Source organism: Thermobia domestica, chromosome 7, assembly GCF_964235325.1.
Source record: "Thermobia domestica chromosome 7, izTheDome1.hap1.1, whole genome shotgun sequence".
Classification (NCBI taxonomy): Eukaryota; Metazoa; Arthropoda; class Insecta; order Zygentoma; family Lepismatidae; genus Thermobia; species Thermobia domestica.
Window position 1 is genome coordinate 123734528 of NC_137460.1, and position 15393 is coordinate 123749920.

At 34.2% G+C, this 15393-nt stretch overlaps 1 protein-coding gene across 2 annotated transcripts in view; it reads left to right on the forward strand.

The window, feature by feature from the left end:
- The window catches only part of LOC145688938 (uncharacterized), a 344877-nt gene that overhangs the window by 227200 nt on the left and 102284 nt on the right, over positions 1-15393 (forward strand). For both annotated transcript variants that reach the window (XM_081763105.1, XM_081763106.1), the window contains one exon: positions 1718-1771. In XM_081763105.1, coding sequence (XP_081619231.1) covers positions 1718-1771 — 54 coding nt within the window. The remainder of the gene's footprint in view (positions 1-1717; positions 1772-15393) is intronic.

Genomic DNA, 15393 nt, shown 5'->3' on the forward strand with positions numbered 1-15393 from the left:
CTCAATTTTAAGCTTTTATTATGACTTCTAATCATTTTGTCATTCTTTGAGATAGATTTTCCACTTTGTCAGCGAATGTATAAGTATCAACGCAATTCACATTAACAATTTAATATATTCAAGAATAACCTAAAATGAAACATTCATAACCTTCTTCACGTTTATTAATTATGGCAGAATATCAATACTCATGACCAACTTTGCAGGAAGAACACTACCATTCCGTCTAGGTTCTCTTTAAAGAAACCAATTAACTCCATCAGTGTACGTTTGTCATGGCGTTGGGACCAATGGCACATGCACGAACGCTTCATTATCGAGATAACCTAAATTCTTTTCTTTCATTTCTTGTCGATCTTTGATGACTGCTATTCAAATTGTGGAGATCCTTGGCTCAGTCCTTCGTGTTGACATATTTTACACCATTTTGGAAGAGATTGCTCTTAAATCGGAACTTTCCTATTTTGGGCATTGAATTCGTTCTGTGATCTCTCTGTTCTGAAGTTAATGGTTGGGTTTTTTGTACTATCTAAATAGAAGTTTGCACGTAAGTAGATTGGGAAGTAATAACGGAAAAGATCTTCGAAATACGTACAGGACCGAGAGCATGCTATTGAATTGAATGCGGAACGAGTGTGACATCGATGAAGATACATGCAAACAGTGGGCAATACATTGACTTCTTGGTTACATTATTTTTACCTTTACTGACAGACTGCTATCACTTAATTCATATGGATAGCCAATTGTTCACTGTGCTGGTTCAACGTCAGAAAACTTTAATCATTGCTCTAGAAACAGAAACAGAGTCTACCACTCTCTAGTCGTACGCACTTACTATTCAGCAAAATCTGGTTGTACAGAGTCTACTCTAGTCGTACAGAGTCTACCTCACATTTAATTAGATCATCCAATTTATGCTTTCATGCTCCCATTCACACTTTCGTCGGTTATATTTCTATTGTTATACTTACGACAAAGAGCGGTGTTTTCGATATTACTGTAATAAAGAAGGGTAGAGTGTCAGCGGTCATGTCCCTGCTTTCACCTCAGTAATACGATGTAATGATACGCTAAATACAACGTTGAATTTGGATATAAAGTTTAACCTTACCTGATTTCACTATAACGATTACATGTCATGGATTTAATATATAATTATCTGATATATTTTTAGTGAAGATTGTAGGTAGGAGCTACTCCTTCACAGGGATTCCTTGTTAAGCCTATTGCATTGAAATATACGTCATGCGTAAATCGACTGAGAGAAATATTGCGATTTTTTAAATACTATGATTTGATGTGTTCAGAAACCTTTGCACTTCTTCTTGACAAATTTTAATAGTGGAACAAATGATTAGTAAATATAAATTTTTTGTCTTGTAGAACAAGGATAAGTAACTTTGCTATGTATGTTTCACAGAACAGAATTTTGTATTCTACTTTCGCAATTCTTTGAATTTTGATGATATATATATATATATATATATATATATATATATATATATATATATATATATATATATGTATATATATATATATATATAAACATATTTAATAGAGAGATCTATTATATTGTATAAAATTAACTTATTCGTATTTAACGTTACCGTATCTCCTTCTTTAAGGAAACTGTTTTTGAAAGAATTTTTAACCTTTGAACTTTTTATTACATACATAGATTATGATTACTTATTATTTTATTTTCTCTCCGCAGGTAATCAAAAATTGTGTGATAGAGAAGGCTTAGAGTGTTTAGATCGTTTAAAAGGTAAATTGTCTAAATATATTAATATGTCCAAACACTATCTGTTGTCTCGTTAACACTATGGGTACAAAAGTAGCACATTAATTGAACTACAGTTTGTTTTCATTAATTTGTCTCTGAATCTGTTTTATGTTTGCTTAGCGTCCGTTCAGAAAGTGTAATGCGTCTCTACAGATTCTGAAATATTGATGAAAAGTCTTTCATGTAATTGCTGTTGCATAATTATCTTAAAGAGTGATATAGTTCAATCACACATTTAAATCTTCTTAGGTATAAAATTTGTACACGGAAATAAACTAATTCGTGGAATCTCATTTCAGCTTTTTTCTTGAGGGGCCGCGGTGGCTCAGTGGTAGAGCGTTCACCTCTGGTGCTTGGGGTCCTGGGTTCGATCCCAGCCCCCGCCAAGTGAACTTTGTGGTGGACAAACACCGTGTGCGTGGGTTTTCTCGGGGTTCTCCCGTTTCCTCCCACTTTCTTCATTCCACCATTTCATTCATCACTCATCATCACCGTCTCCTTTAGCCTAACCGGCATAACCGTGGGACGTAAAACTCAAAGATTTCATTTCATTTCAGCTTTTTTCTTCGTGTGTAAAGTCTGTGTCTCTGCTATGAGCAAATTGTATGGGAAACTGAATTCTTAATAATTGTCTTCTCGGTTTTACAGTTATTGTATATGTGAACTTCATCAGTAAAATTACAGTGCTGCCATCAAAGTTACAAACGGTATAAGCTATTAGAAACGAAGTTACAAATAACTTAAAATTGTGTTTCTTCCGAAAGACTTCCTTTTCCAGAAAGTGATAATATAACTACCACATCGAATAACTCCAGAAACACAAGGATCATAATTAGTTTTACAGCATTTTAATATTTCAAACCATTTGTGGACTGTGGAAAATGGTTAACTTTTACATGTTTCTTATAATGAATTTCTGGGACATTTTTAAAATAATTTTTGATTAACTTTGCTTCGGAATTATTATGATAATACATTTTAGTCGTGTAACTACAATGAATCTTGGAATAACATAGTGTTTAGCAATGTTGTAAACTTTATCAATTTTTAGGATTCTTAATAATTATTCAGGCATCAAATTGCTATTAAGGCCATTGTCATGTTCACAACTATTGAAAACCATCTATGGAATTGGACGAGATATTTATCTAAACAGTTAATGATTGATTAATGTCTTACAAATATGAGCCGACGTTGGGAATCGTACATATTATAAGAAAACCACAGACAATTCTACACCACGATTATATTTTATAATTTGGAAGTTCTGAAAAAGACTCTTTATTCCAATTGATTAAAAATTAATACAAAGTTTTTAACCTCAGATGAAAATAAGAAACCATGTATTGAAACTCCAATTTCCATAAATAATACAAAGAAGTCTTCTTGGATGTCGATATTGAGGTTGTTATTGGTGTCTCGCCGCTTTATTCGGTAGAAAAAGGGAGTTAATATATCATGGAAATCTGTGGAAACGATTTCAGCAATTATTTTACTTTATCGTGACAACATAATTTGCACGTATGAAGAAGCATAGGCTGCAATCCAGTAACAAAGTTTGCAGTGTCAGAGCATAAATCCTTTTCAGAAGACTTTGTTCACTGTTACCACTATTTTAGCCGAAATATCGAGGAAAGTGTTAGCAAACACAACTTTGGAGTAACTGGTATTAGTCTAGTTCTTAATCCACACATCTCACAAATAATCTCCGAAGAAATAGTGAAGTATTATTCATACAATGTAACAATGATGGGTTAGGAAATTGAAACACTGGTATTTTTATTTACTATATGCAACTAACCTCCTTAAACAACACAGCAACTGCATTTTACACATACCACGTGGGAGCTACTATCCCCATACAAACTGTGCGGTAAACTGGAAATAAAACAACCAAGTATGTACGTAATCTCAATATATTCATTTAGCAATCTCTTATTATTTATTTATTTATGCCTTCAACACAGTAAACAACTCCAATTAAAGAAGGCTTACAAATACTGCTTACAGTAATTAGATATATATTAATAAACAATAGAATAAAATATTATGCATACAAAATTAAATAATACAATTAAATGTACATAATACAGTTAAATAACACATATTAATTACATGCATACAGTAGTAAAAAATAAAAAAAACAATAAATCAAAAAAATAAACAAGACAAAAGAAGTAATCTAAATAAATACTGTGTCCATACAAAAATCGAAATTCCAGTATAAAAATAATGTTCATCTAGAAGAGCTCTTGCCAGAAATTTGCCCTCTGAGGATGGTGATGATAAGACCAACATGATGTCGTGAAATTGTGGTCACACCAGCTATCATGTAATAAGCATTGCTTTCCAGCATGGGAACTTTGCAAAAGCCGCAATATGCCGCAATATGTAGCATATTTAGAGCAACCTCCTGGCTTTAATCTCCCCCGAAATTGTATTTATTAAAGTAAATGAATCCTGCAGAATTTGCACATTTCCAGAGCTAAAGTTAGCAAAGCCACTCCCCTTCCCGAAACCAAATCTTAAATACGCCAGTAATCATCACCGAAGTTGTGTAGAACATCTGAGATCATGTCCAATGAACAAATGCAACAAACCTGAAAATTAATCAAAACAAAAAAAAAAAAAAAAAAAAAAGATAAGTAAACCGTTTACCCATAGGCTATTTATTTATAAATGTAGTGTAAATTTTAGGAAGGAGGAATTGAAAGGCACATTTTTCAGCAGCATTTTAAATATTGTAAATTGTAATATGTAATTCGAATAATTATGTTTCATTCAATGTAATTTCTAATAAATTAATTGGAAATAAACTATTCTGTTAATTTCGTAAGTGACGTTTAGCAAATCTGATTAATCGTGATATGATACATTTCAATTCAAATGACCTAATTTTCTAAGGTAATTGTAGACATAATTGCTACACTATATTCAACATTCTATTTTATTTCTCTTTTCAACACATAATAGTTTTTTTATTCGTCTTACCTTTCAAACTTTATTATCTATAGCGTTCTCAGAATTCGTTTAAAGAAATTATTAAAGTATGAAAATTGAAAAGAATAACTTCATGAGTTTAAACGGTATTAAATTGCTACCTACTGTCTCCCTTGGGTACTGACTTCCAGAGTCTTCCCTAAAGAGACAGCTGATAACAATTCAGGTCAGAGCTCATGTCCTGTCCAAGCACAAATTGATAGCAGTAAGATAAACAAGCGATTTTACATGAGTAGCCTCTGTGGTTGAGACACTTAGGTTTAATTATACTTACTTTTGCACGCACACTTATATATACGTGACTGGCAAGCCGACGATTCATAAGGATTCGCACACACATAAATAAAGAAGAGAATATTACCTTAGATGAACTCCTATTTATTGAATAGATATATGGATGTACGAAGTAAGCTAAAATATATTAACAAGACACAAAATTTTCACTTCATATAGCATAAGTGCTTGAATGAATGAAAATACGCACACACTTGAGAAATATAAAACACCTAATATCACGAAAATATATATGTAGATATGTATATATATGGTAGATGAAAACACTAGGAATATTGCCCTTTAATTATATTTGTAATAGCTTGCACTAAGTAACTATTCACGTTGACATTGGGCTTCTACTTCGAGGTACGGACAATGAGTGTGAGGTTTGGAGAGAACACTAACTTTTGACGAGGCTCTGCAATTCCAAAGAAACTGCACTTTACAAAGTAATTACTGGAACAACACTTAGTTCACTTTTACAGTGGATACTGTAATTATAATTCCACCAAGTACTTAATACTTTTTCGTAGTCTTCTCATATTAACATATAAATAAGTTCGCCTGCCGGAGATTTTCGTTCCTCTTTCACTCAATACTAGACACCAACTCCTCGCTTCTACCAACGCTTGGGAAAAACCAGGTCATCGCGTATTTGGTTGGCACTGTATTTTAAATTTTAATAAAAGAAACACCAAAGTTTGTATATCTCTACATAGTGCAAATATAGTGGTGGTAGATATAATAGCTCTGGCAACACGTGTTTTAATTTCGTGAGAACGAAAACTTGGAGATCGCAATTAAAGAAATGCTGCAGACCAACCTTGAAGGTTCAGTAAATTACTGATGGATTTTCTACCTTATAGTTCGATTAAAGCAGTTAAATAAAAAAAAAATCCACTGACAATTGTGTGACTGAACCATTCCGTCTGCGAGTCATGCAGGCTGCGAGCACTGTTTTCACGATAGGTTAGATAACGAAACGTTAATGCATGAGAATGCAACATTCAACGCGCACTTGTTTACACTGTAACAACTTCGTGTCTAAAATTATTTCCAAACTTTAATAATCATTGTTATGAAAAATATATACAAAACACTCTCAGTAGCGAAAACCATGAATTGGTAACTTCACTCAGGGAAACAAAAAAGTTTGCTGTTTCAAAGAACTCTGCTAATGAGATAAGAGTTCGTTTCAGAAATAACGATTTCTTTGTATTATCGTGAGAGACTATAAGTTGGAGGAACACCTGCGGATAAAGAAAAAACAGAGTTTCTCACCAGCTCGGAAACGTTCAGAGCCAAGCAAGAAAAATAAATTCTACTTTTACTTGAATAAAATAATAATATTGCATGATGATTAAAAGTTAAGAAGATACACAGTCTGTCCAAAGTTGCAACCTTGTGGCCATGCTGATGGTCACAAAATCCGAAGCACTCAACGCTGAACTTTATTTGTCTTTACACATAAAATAACTATTTCCTTTCTTTTTATCTATAAAAATGTTAAACTTGCTTTTCTCTCACAGTTTCAGAATTATATATGAACAAATTAGTCTATTTACAAAATAAACGAAATTAACTCCATAAATTTAAACATTAGATTCGAAGTGTTGTTGTTGTTTTTGATAGAAATGTTTGTTTAGTTTCGTACACATAATTTATACACACAAAGGTCTAACCTTATGCATAGATGATATTTATTCAACATTAAATGCGTTTCACGATATCTGAATTTACGCTAATTCATATATTTCGACATCAAACTATGCTGGTGAAGAGAAAGAAGCCATTTTACTTTTCACTGGTTCTGAACACGTGGATACGTGAATTCACATTTCTACTGCCCCGAATCGTATTTCACGGGGCACAATTAATTAAAATGTAGTGTTATTTTTGAATTAAGCGTACGATGGAAGAAATAGTCAGAGCTCAATTTTGCATTAATTTATTTTACACATCTCTAATTAGACAGAAACTTAACAGAAATCAACAACACATTAAGTGCGCAGCAAAACAATTATCTATCACTTTAAGATACGCGCTTAGTTATAAGAAGGGCCCGAATTCTTCAACTATAGAGTATTAACCTCTTCTGCGTAGGGTTCCGAGTTTAATTTCAGTTTAGTGAAGCGGGTATTGCGTATGCGTTTTCTCGAGTTTCTTTTTTTTTCAGTTTCATTATTGGGACTTTCCACGTCAAGTGAACCATATTTATGACCAGTTGGAACATGACCATTTCTAAATAATGTAATATTCAAAGTGTATGAACTACTACTAGAGAAAGCAGAAATAACAAAGTTTCAGATTTTTATATGACATAGTTGTCCAGTAGCAGTCCTTCAAGGTTCGAAAAAAAGCACCATTTTCTGCCGACATGTTTTCACAAAATTAACGATTTCTCAGGCTAGAATAGAGATAGAACGATGAAATTTGTACCGAATAGTTGACATTGTAATGCGCTTTGGTTTGATGTGGAACATTACTACTTTTGGAGGAATTTTAATTTCAAGGTCATCAAGAACAAAATTTGACCTTGAATTTTACAAAAATTACCTCAGAAAAAGTTTGAAAAACATTCATTGAAACATGTGAATTTAGACATCATGCACAGAAAGTTTGATGATGGGATCGCAATGAGATCATACCGTTTCAATTTTTTTTTAAGAAATATGATATGGTGAGAAATCGACATTCCTGACAGAGAGGAAACTGTCATAAAAATGTAATTATAAAGTTGCTATTTTGCAATCTAAATACATTTTATTTTCAAAAGTGATTTTATACTGCGCAGTGTGGTACATTCCGTTAAAATTAAACATTGTTTTCCAGATTGGGAGCATTGGAGATGTTATCGCTCTGTAGTACTGAGCGGTCTGCTTCTGTGAACTAGTTTAAACTTGCTCCAGTCTGCTTACTTCTAGATTGATGAATCTTTAGTTGTGTATTTGACCTGCTGTGTGTAGGCTGTACGAAGCTTGACTGTTTTCAGTGCAAAAGTGTGGTGTTAGTGATAGTTATGTATACAGGTGGTGAGTATACATTTCCAGTATGGCAGAATAAGTGAAGACAAACGACTATATTTTCTGTTGCAACCTCCTGAAATAAGACAGACATACACAAGTGAAAAGAAGTCTACGGTGTGTTAGAGATTAGAAGTGTAATAGTTATGACTATATTAAGAAGGGTATGAAAATATGCGATAGCTGTAGGAAAGAACCGAATAAGATGACACATGAAAATAGGAGAATGCTCATAACCTAAATCTGTGGAAGTGTGCCAGGCCATAGTGTTGAAGATGAACAATTTGTAGATATGCATGAAATGTTACACTGCCGAAATCAGCCTTTGATCACCCTTGATCACCTGTATCTAAGGAAAAATTGAAAAGAACATCACATTGTAATAAAAATTAATGAAAATCAGTAAATATTTAATGGAAAAAGTACTTACAGGTGCAAGTGTCGATTCAGAAATAAGTGTTCAAATGAAGTATGCATGTGAAATGATTCAGCAGCTAAAGAGAAAATTCAAAGAACAGAATTTGAGTGTTAGTGTTAAAGTTCAACTTTCAACAGTGTTACCTGAAGGTTGGACGTGCAAGAAACTCCAGGAGGAATTTGAAATCAGAAACAGAATGGATAGAAAAGTGAAAGTGTTTGTGAATAAAGATTGCATTTCGCCACACAAAATCCAAAACCTGGAACGATGTTAGATCAGACGGTAGTAGAAAAAGTGTACACCTCCTACAATAGTGATTATATAAGCAGCCAAAAGCCAGGAAAAAAGCTTTCTTTCAGCGAAAACAAAGGATGTTGCTGGAATTCATGAGCCAAAAAGGTTAACATTGAAAAATTTAAGGGTATTATATGAGCAGTTTAAAACGAATCACCCCAGTGAAAAGATCGTTTTTTCAAAATTTGCTGATTTACGACCAAAACTCAGTGTCTTGGCTGGTGGTAGTGGAATCCACACAGTCTGTGTATGTACAGGACATTAGAACGCGAAACTAATGCTACAAGTGCTGAAACCTCTAAATATTACACTTGGCGATGGCAGAATAATAACTGATTGGAATTGTTTTTAGCCAAGATCATTTGCGGTAAGCCAAGTGCGGCATGTCACCTGAATAAATGTCCTTCATGTCCTGGTTTAGAAAATTTCAATGCTGAGTTAAGCGTACAGTTAGATGAAGAAATGATGGACAATATCACCTCTAAACAATAGGTATCAGTTGACAGATGTAATCTTGTCACATTATCGAAAACACCTGATGAGTTTGCCAAATGTCTGTGTGAACATTTGTTGGTGCTAAAAGGACATTCCTTTATGTCTTGAAATCAGGCTGAATATTATAACTACTTAAAGGAGAACATAAAGGTTAACTAGGCTGTGGCGTGCATGTATTTTGCAGAAAACTACTCATTTGTGTTGCAAGATGAGGTTCAATCTTTCAACTGGAACAATAACCAAGCCAACATTTTCCCAATAGGTGTCTATTACAGAGATTTGAATGGTATAAAATTCAAAAACATTGTATGCATCTCTAAAAATCTGCAACATGATAGGTCGACTTTCATTTATTCCAGACAAAACTTATCTGTTACCTAAGATCACCGTTGCTTCCAAATGTGGAAAAAATATATTATTTCTCTAATGGTTCTGTACCACAAGTTAAAAACAGAAAAAAATCTCAAATATATGCCATCATGAAACTGAATTTGGTATCAAGGCTGAATGGAATTTCTATGCTACTATCCATTGCAAAGATGTGTGCGATGAGCTTGGCGGAACTGTAAAAAGATTTGCGGCAAAAGCAAGTCTGCAAGGACCATTTGAAGATCAGATTATGACACCATCACAATTGTTCGAACGGTGTGACGCAAATATTGACTCTATGCATTTCTTTTTTTTCCGTACAGAACAACACAAAAAGTCAGGGAAATTACTGGAAGACAGATTTATCCTCGCAAAGCCAATACCAAGTACCCAGAAGTTCCACAGATTTATCCCTATGTCTGAGACAGTATTAGTAACTATAATATTTTCCACCAGAGAGCAGTCTCATACATTCACTGTCTGAATATGCTAAGATTCAAAACAGAAAATGAATTTAGCTAACGTGGATGGATTTATATCATGCAAATATAACAGTAATTGGTGGCAAGGGTAGTTTTGAACAAAAACAAATCAACACAGATGGTGAAAGTGAAGTTCCTGTACTCTCTAGACCCCTCTTGCTTTATATACCAAAGTGACTATACAAATATCATGGAAGTGTCTGTAGACTCAATCCTTATTATTGTGGATCCCGCATGTTTCAAGGGCCGTACATACCGCCTGTGTAAGTTATTTGTATAAAGTTATCCAAATTATTTGCTAGATCAGAAATGTCGATTTCTCACCGTATGCTATTTCTTAAACAAAATCAATCAATATGATCCCATTGCGATCAAATCACCAAAGGTTCTGTACGTGATGCTGAAATTCACATGTTTCTATGATTTTTTTTTCATTTTTTTCTGAGGTAGGTTTTTTTTATAAAATTCAAATTTTATAAAATTCAAAGGTCAAATTTTGTTTTTGATCACCTTGAAATTAAAATTTCTCCAAAAGTGGTATTGTTGCATATCAAACGAAATGCATTATAATATCAACAATTCGGTACAAATTTCATCGCTCTATCTCTATTCTAGCCTGAGAAATCGTTAATTTTGTGAATACATGTCGGCAGAAAATGGTGATTTTTAAATATATATATATATATATATATATGAAAGAATGCTACTGAACAACTATGTCTTATAAAAATTTGAAACTTTGCTATTTCTTCTATGTCTAAGAGTAATTCGTATAACAAAAGTGAAAGAGATCAAGAATGGTCCGGTGTTTTTGGTGGTTCACTTGACGTGGAATGACCCTATTTCGTCATTATCATCCATTTAATTATCACCGTTACAATTATAGACGGTGCATAATTTGCAACGTTAAACTAAGAAAGAAAAAAATATTCTTTCTCCAGGAGCATCCTGCTTAAATTTTTCATACAGGATTCTTTTTTTCTAAACCAACAAAACTAAACCGAAAGCTATCAGACAATAACTGAACCGTGCTACCACAAAAACACGTTCATTATATTTACCTATGTCGTAGGGGCATGAGTTGGGGCTATCTTGTCTCAAAAATGGCATGAATATGATTTACTTCTCATTTTGGAAGGTTCACCTGTTTCTATTGGAAGTATTTTGTCTCTTCCTGTGTCATGAACATCTTTGAAATGCCACAATGTATTACACTTGTCTGTCTTATGAGTAGCATTGCTACAATAGAGCATACATCATTTAGGATGAAAATGTCCGTAAGATGCAATAGGATAAGTTTTTTTACTGGCGGTTTCTTCAAACCTGAACTGCAAAACAAATACCAGCCTTTGAACATACAGTACGTTGGATACTTTTTTGAAAAATTTTGTGTATCGTGTCAAATGGTATTGCCAAGTATATCAAAGTGTGCCCGTAGTAATTAGTATAAAATTAGAAACGACTTTTGAATATTATTACTACAATCAGACATTATCGACGTTCTTTGAAGTATATTATACTGTATGACACTTATTCATTCCTATAGGTATTTTGGGGACTTTGCTAAACATGAAGCACAGTTTTTGGTATATATATAGTATAACTGCATTCATGTTAATATCGGTTGATATCGCTACCCGAGTTGGTCTTCTGCTTGGGCTCAAAAATTCGACAGTGAATATCTCAGCCTTGATTTTAAGAACAACAGTATATACTTATATTAATTATTACGACATTTGAGGCTGTCTCGTAGTAATAAAAAACCTTGTCTTTTCGCTATCTAGACGAGACGAGATACACAAAAATTCCCCACGAGATGCACTAAAATTACGAGACGACACGCACCCCTGTCGTGAGCAACACTAAAAAGTATTCCACATTAGTGCTTACATTTCTCATGGGTTTCGCTTTCCAGTCTAATCAGGCCATTATTTAAAAAAGACTTAAAACAAGCTGAACGAGCGAGCGAGCCATTATCAAACTCGACTCAACTTGAAACTCGCCCTGGAAAACAGCTTGACATTGATCGCTACGCGGTAAACGATTCGTCTTTAGTCTGGTTACGTTAGGTTTCTTTGTCTCCGCTTGCTAACTTGTATGTTATATTTCTCCGATTCAAAATGTCTTTCGTATTTCTTTTATGATGTCGGAAAAGTTTACATTAATAACTTGAGTTGTTCTTAAACCGTTGGTTCACAAGTTTGTCTATTCTCCACACGAAACTAGAAATATGACAGATTGAATTCTTATACTCTCTATTTCTTTCAAAGCAATGGACATTACCTGGTCAAAGACTTATTTCCACCACGATTCATATTAACCAAAAGAAATTCATTTTTTGGAAGCGGAACTTTCACTTTCCGGATTTCGGAAAATTATGGAATTCAGTTAAACTCCATAATTCAGAAGAATTCCGGAACTCAGGAAGAATCCGGAATTTAGAAAATTCCGGAATTGAGAAAAACTCCGGATTTCGAAAAAATCCGGTTGTTCCGAATTCCGGAATGTAAACGAAATCAGAAATTTCTAAATTCCGAATTTTTCCGAATTCCGGAATTATTGCAAAATCGGAATTTCCCGAATTCCGGAATTTGTCCGGTTTTACTTTAGGGAGTCCGAAAAGTAATAATTCCGGAATTGACTATCCCTAGTTTATACACAACCTTTCAGAACACTAAGCTAGTAGCTGTCTACAAACAAACAAGTAATGCAAAGCATTTTGTATCCTGCAATACGTTATGTATTAAAATCCGACAGCAGTTTCAGTATCTATCCAGAAATTGCATGTATCTAGTTACTGGAAGCTGAGGTATGAAGAATTGTATTGTGTCTTAACTTTTTGTGTCTTATACAACCCTGCAAACTACTGAATATCTAATCGGCTTTCGTTAAATCCAAGTTGTAGTACTCACAGTTACATCCATTTGTGTCTGTATGATCGTGTTACTAAAGCTTACTATATGACAGCGTTAGTAAGTCTTTCTCTGCTCTCCCGTAAAGTTGTGATACGATCAACTACAAAATAAAGAACCAATTATCAATTTAACCAAGTTGTTTTATTACTACACATCTGCTTCCGCCTCTGTCAACACTGGCCGATCTCGTTGACGCGACATATTTGCTTTTTTATACCCCTTTCTTCGTTTACTGAACTAAACTGTAACTATTCTGAAATATACTACTGCGCATGCCTCGTAGATAAATATTTCTGATGCCAATAGTTTCCGTTTTGTCCAAGGAATGTTCTTTTTCTTATTTCCAGCATGGCCCTTTTATTACATTATATGAAGAGCATGTAGGTCTAAATACCTCATGTATTACATAGAATGTAGGTTTAACTCTTCCAGGAAAGAAGAAACATGTGATCATAGTATACAACCCACTGAAGTGATAGCTGGCAATACAGTGGTCGTTATCCTTAACGACACAGAAAGTGAGCAGTGCCCTGCCTGCTGGTCTAGTGGCTAGCACGTGCGCCTTTGGTGTATGGTGTCCCGGGTTCGATTCCCGGCTGGAGAGCATCTATGATTTTTAACTTTCCTCGATGTTTCTGTGTTCGTGTCCCTGTCGTTATAAGTTGTTAGAAAAAGCAAGTTAAACGAGTGAAGCAAGTAAAATTAGCAATAAGTAAGTTACTAAAACACGTTCGGTGAGTCAGTTAAAAAAAAGTGGACAATGAACTGGCTGTTTGCGCCGTCCATGCAAGTTCTAATCTATCTCGGCTTGATTTTTTATCCATTTGAGAGAAAGTATTGTTTCTTTTCGCTAAGGTTGTCACTCTTTTCGTATTTTCCGCCGTCGTTCACAATTAAAGTAACTGGCTATTCTTATTCTTTCTACGAATGATGGATCTTCTCTTTGGCTTCATGTCAAACATGCACACGTAATGAAAAGACGCTGTCGATAATAATAATAATAATAATAATAATAATAATAATAAAAATAATAATATGAAATATTACTAGCTAACTCGTGTGTGTATTTCGACAATATAATTTTATATTATTATGTGGAAATAAGTAAGGCTGGCTGGCGCCCCGCCCCCTATTTTTTTCGATGCGCCTTATGGGTCCACGGTGTACAACGTTGGTCCCATCTCACTATCACCTCCTGTTCTTCCGATATAAGTTATCGACATTTTGCCTAAAGAGGGTTCTGCTTGGCTCCATGACCACCCATGGCAATGACTCTTTGTTCATTTTGGATTGAAATCACTTATTTTTCTGAGTACTATGAGTGCGTACTGTCCAACGTTGCTCCTATCACTCAACAGTTTCCCGTTCTCTCGATATAAATTGCTAATATTTGGTTGTAAGGGAGATATGGCGTTACAATCATTACGTTTGAAGAAGAATTGAGGAAGATATTGCCTTGCCACAAACAACACCAATTATTTTTATTACTATTATTATTATTATTATTATTATTATTTTACTTACCACTAATGTTGCCTACCTTTATTTGCAATGCAATGTGTTACTAAAAACCAAATCAAATAACACTCCTCGCCATTCACGCTCCCGAACTCGAAATATATGATTTACAGTTCTCTGTGTTAGGGGAAAGCACATTTATTATATTATTCTTTCAAATAACACGTTTCACAAGTTACTTCACTTTCAATGTTGTAACTTTTTATCATCACTAACAATCATCTTGTTCCGATACAAAAATAACCCCCTCCTGCAAAAAAAAAAAAAAGCCTGACCGTAGCGAAAGGGAGTGATCATTCTTTATGCGATTAATCGGGTCCAACATTTCAATAAGTCTCTGCACCCATATATTTCAGTAAAAGAGGAAAAGTTATTCAAACTTTCTGAATACCCCTTTATGGGCGAAATTTGGTTCCCTTATAAGTTTTTAAGAGTTTAAAGGGCCGCCATTTTTAACATTTTCGTCTGATTATTCTGGTTAACGAACTGAAGATATTTCAACAATTAATATTTGTGCCAAGTTTAATCTCAATCCGCTGAAAATTAGGGTGGTTGTGGCATTCACAAATAGCGTTATTTATATACAGATAGATAGATAAATAGACACACAGAGGGAGAGAGAAAAAGTGTTTTGCTCCCTTCTCGCATCTGTGGTGCGTCAGAGATAAACCGGGCCCCTTTGCAAAACGTATTGACCAGCCTGACCTAAACACAAACCTCTTACTTGCTAACGTAGAAACGTGGTCGGGAGGTGTAAGGCATGTAGAAATTGTATTTTTAATTACCATGAGTATGGATTCGAACACTCCACTTC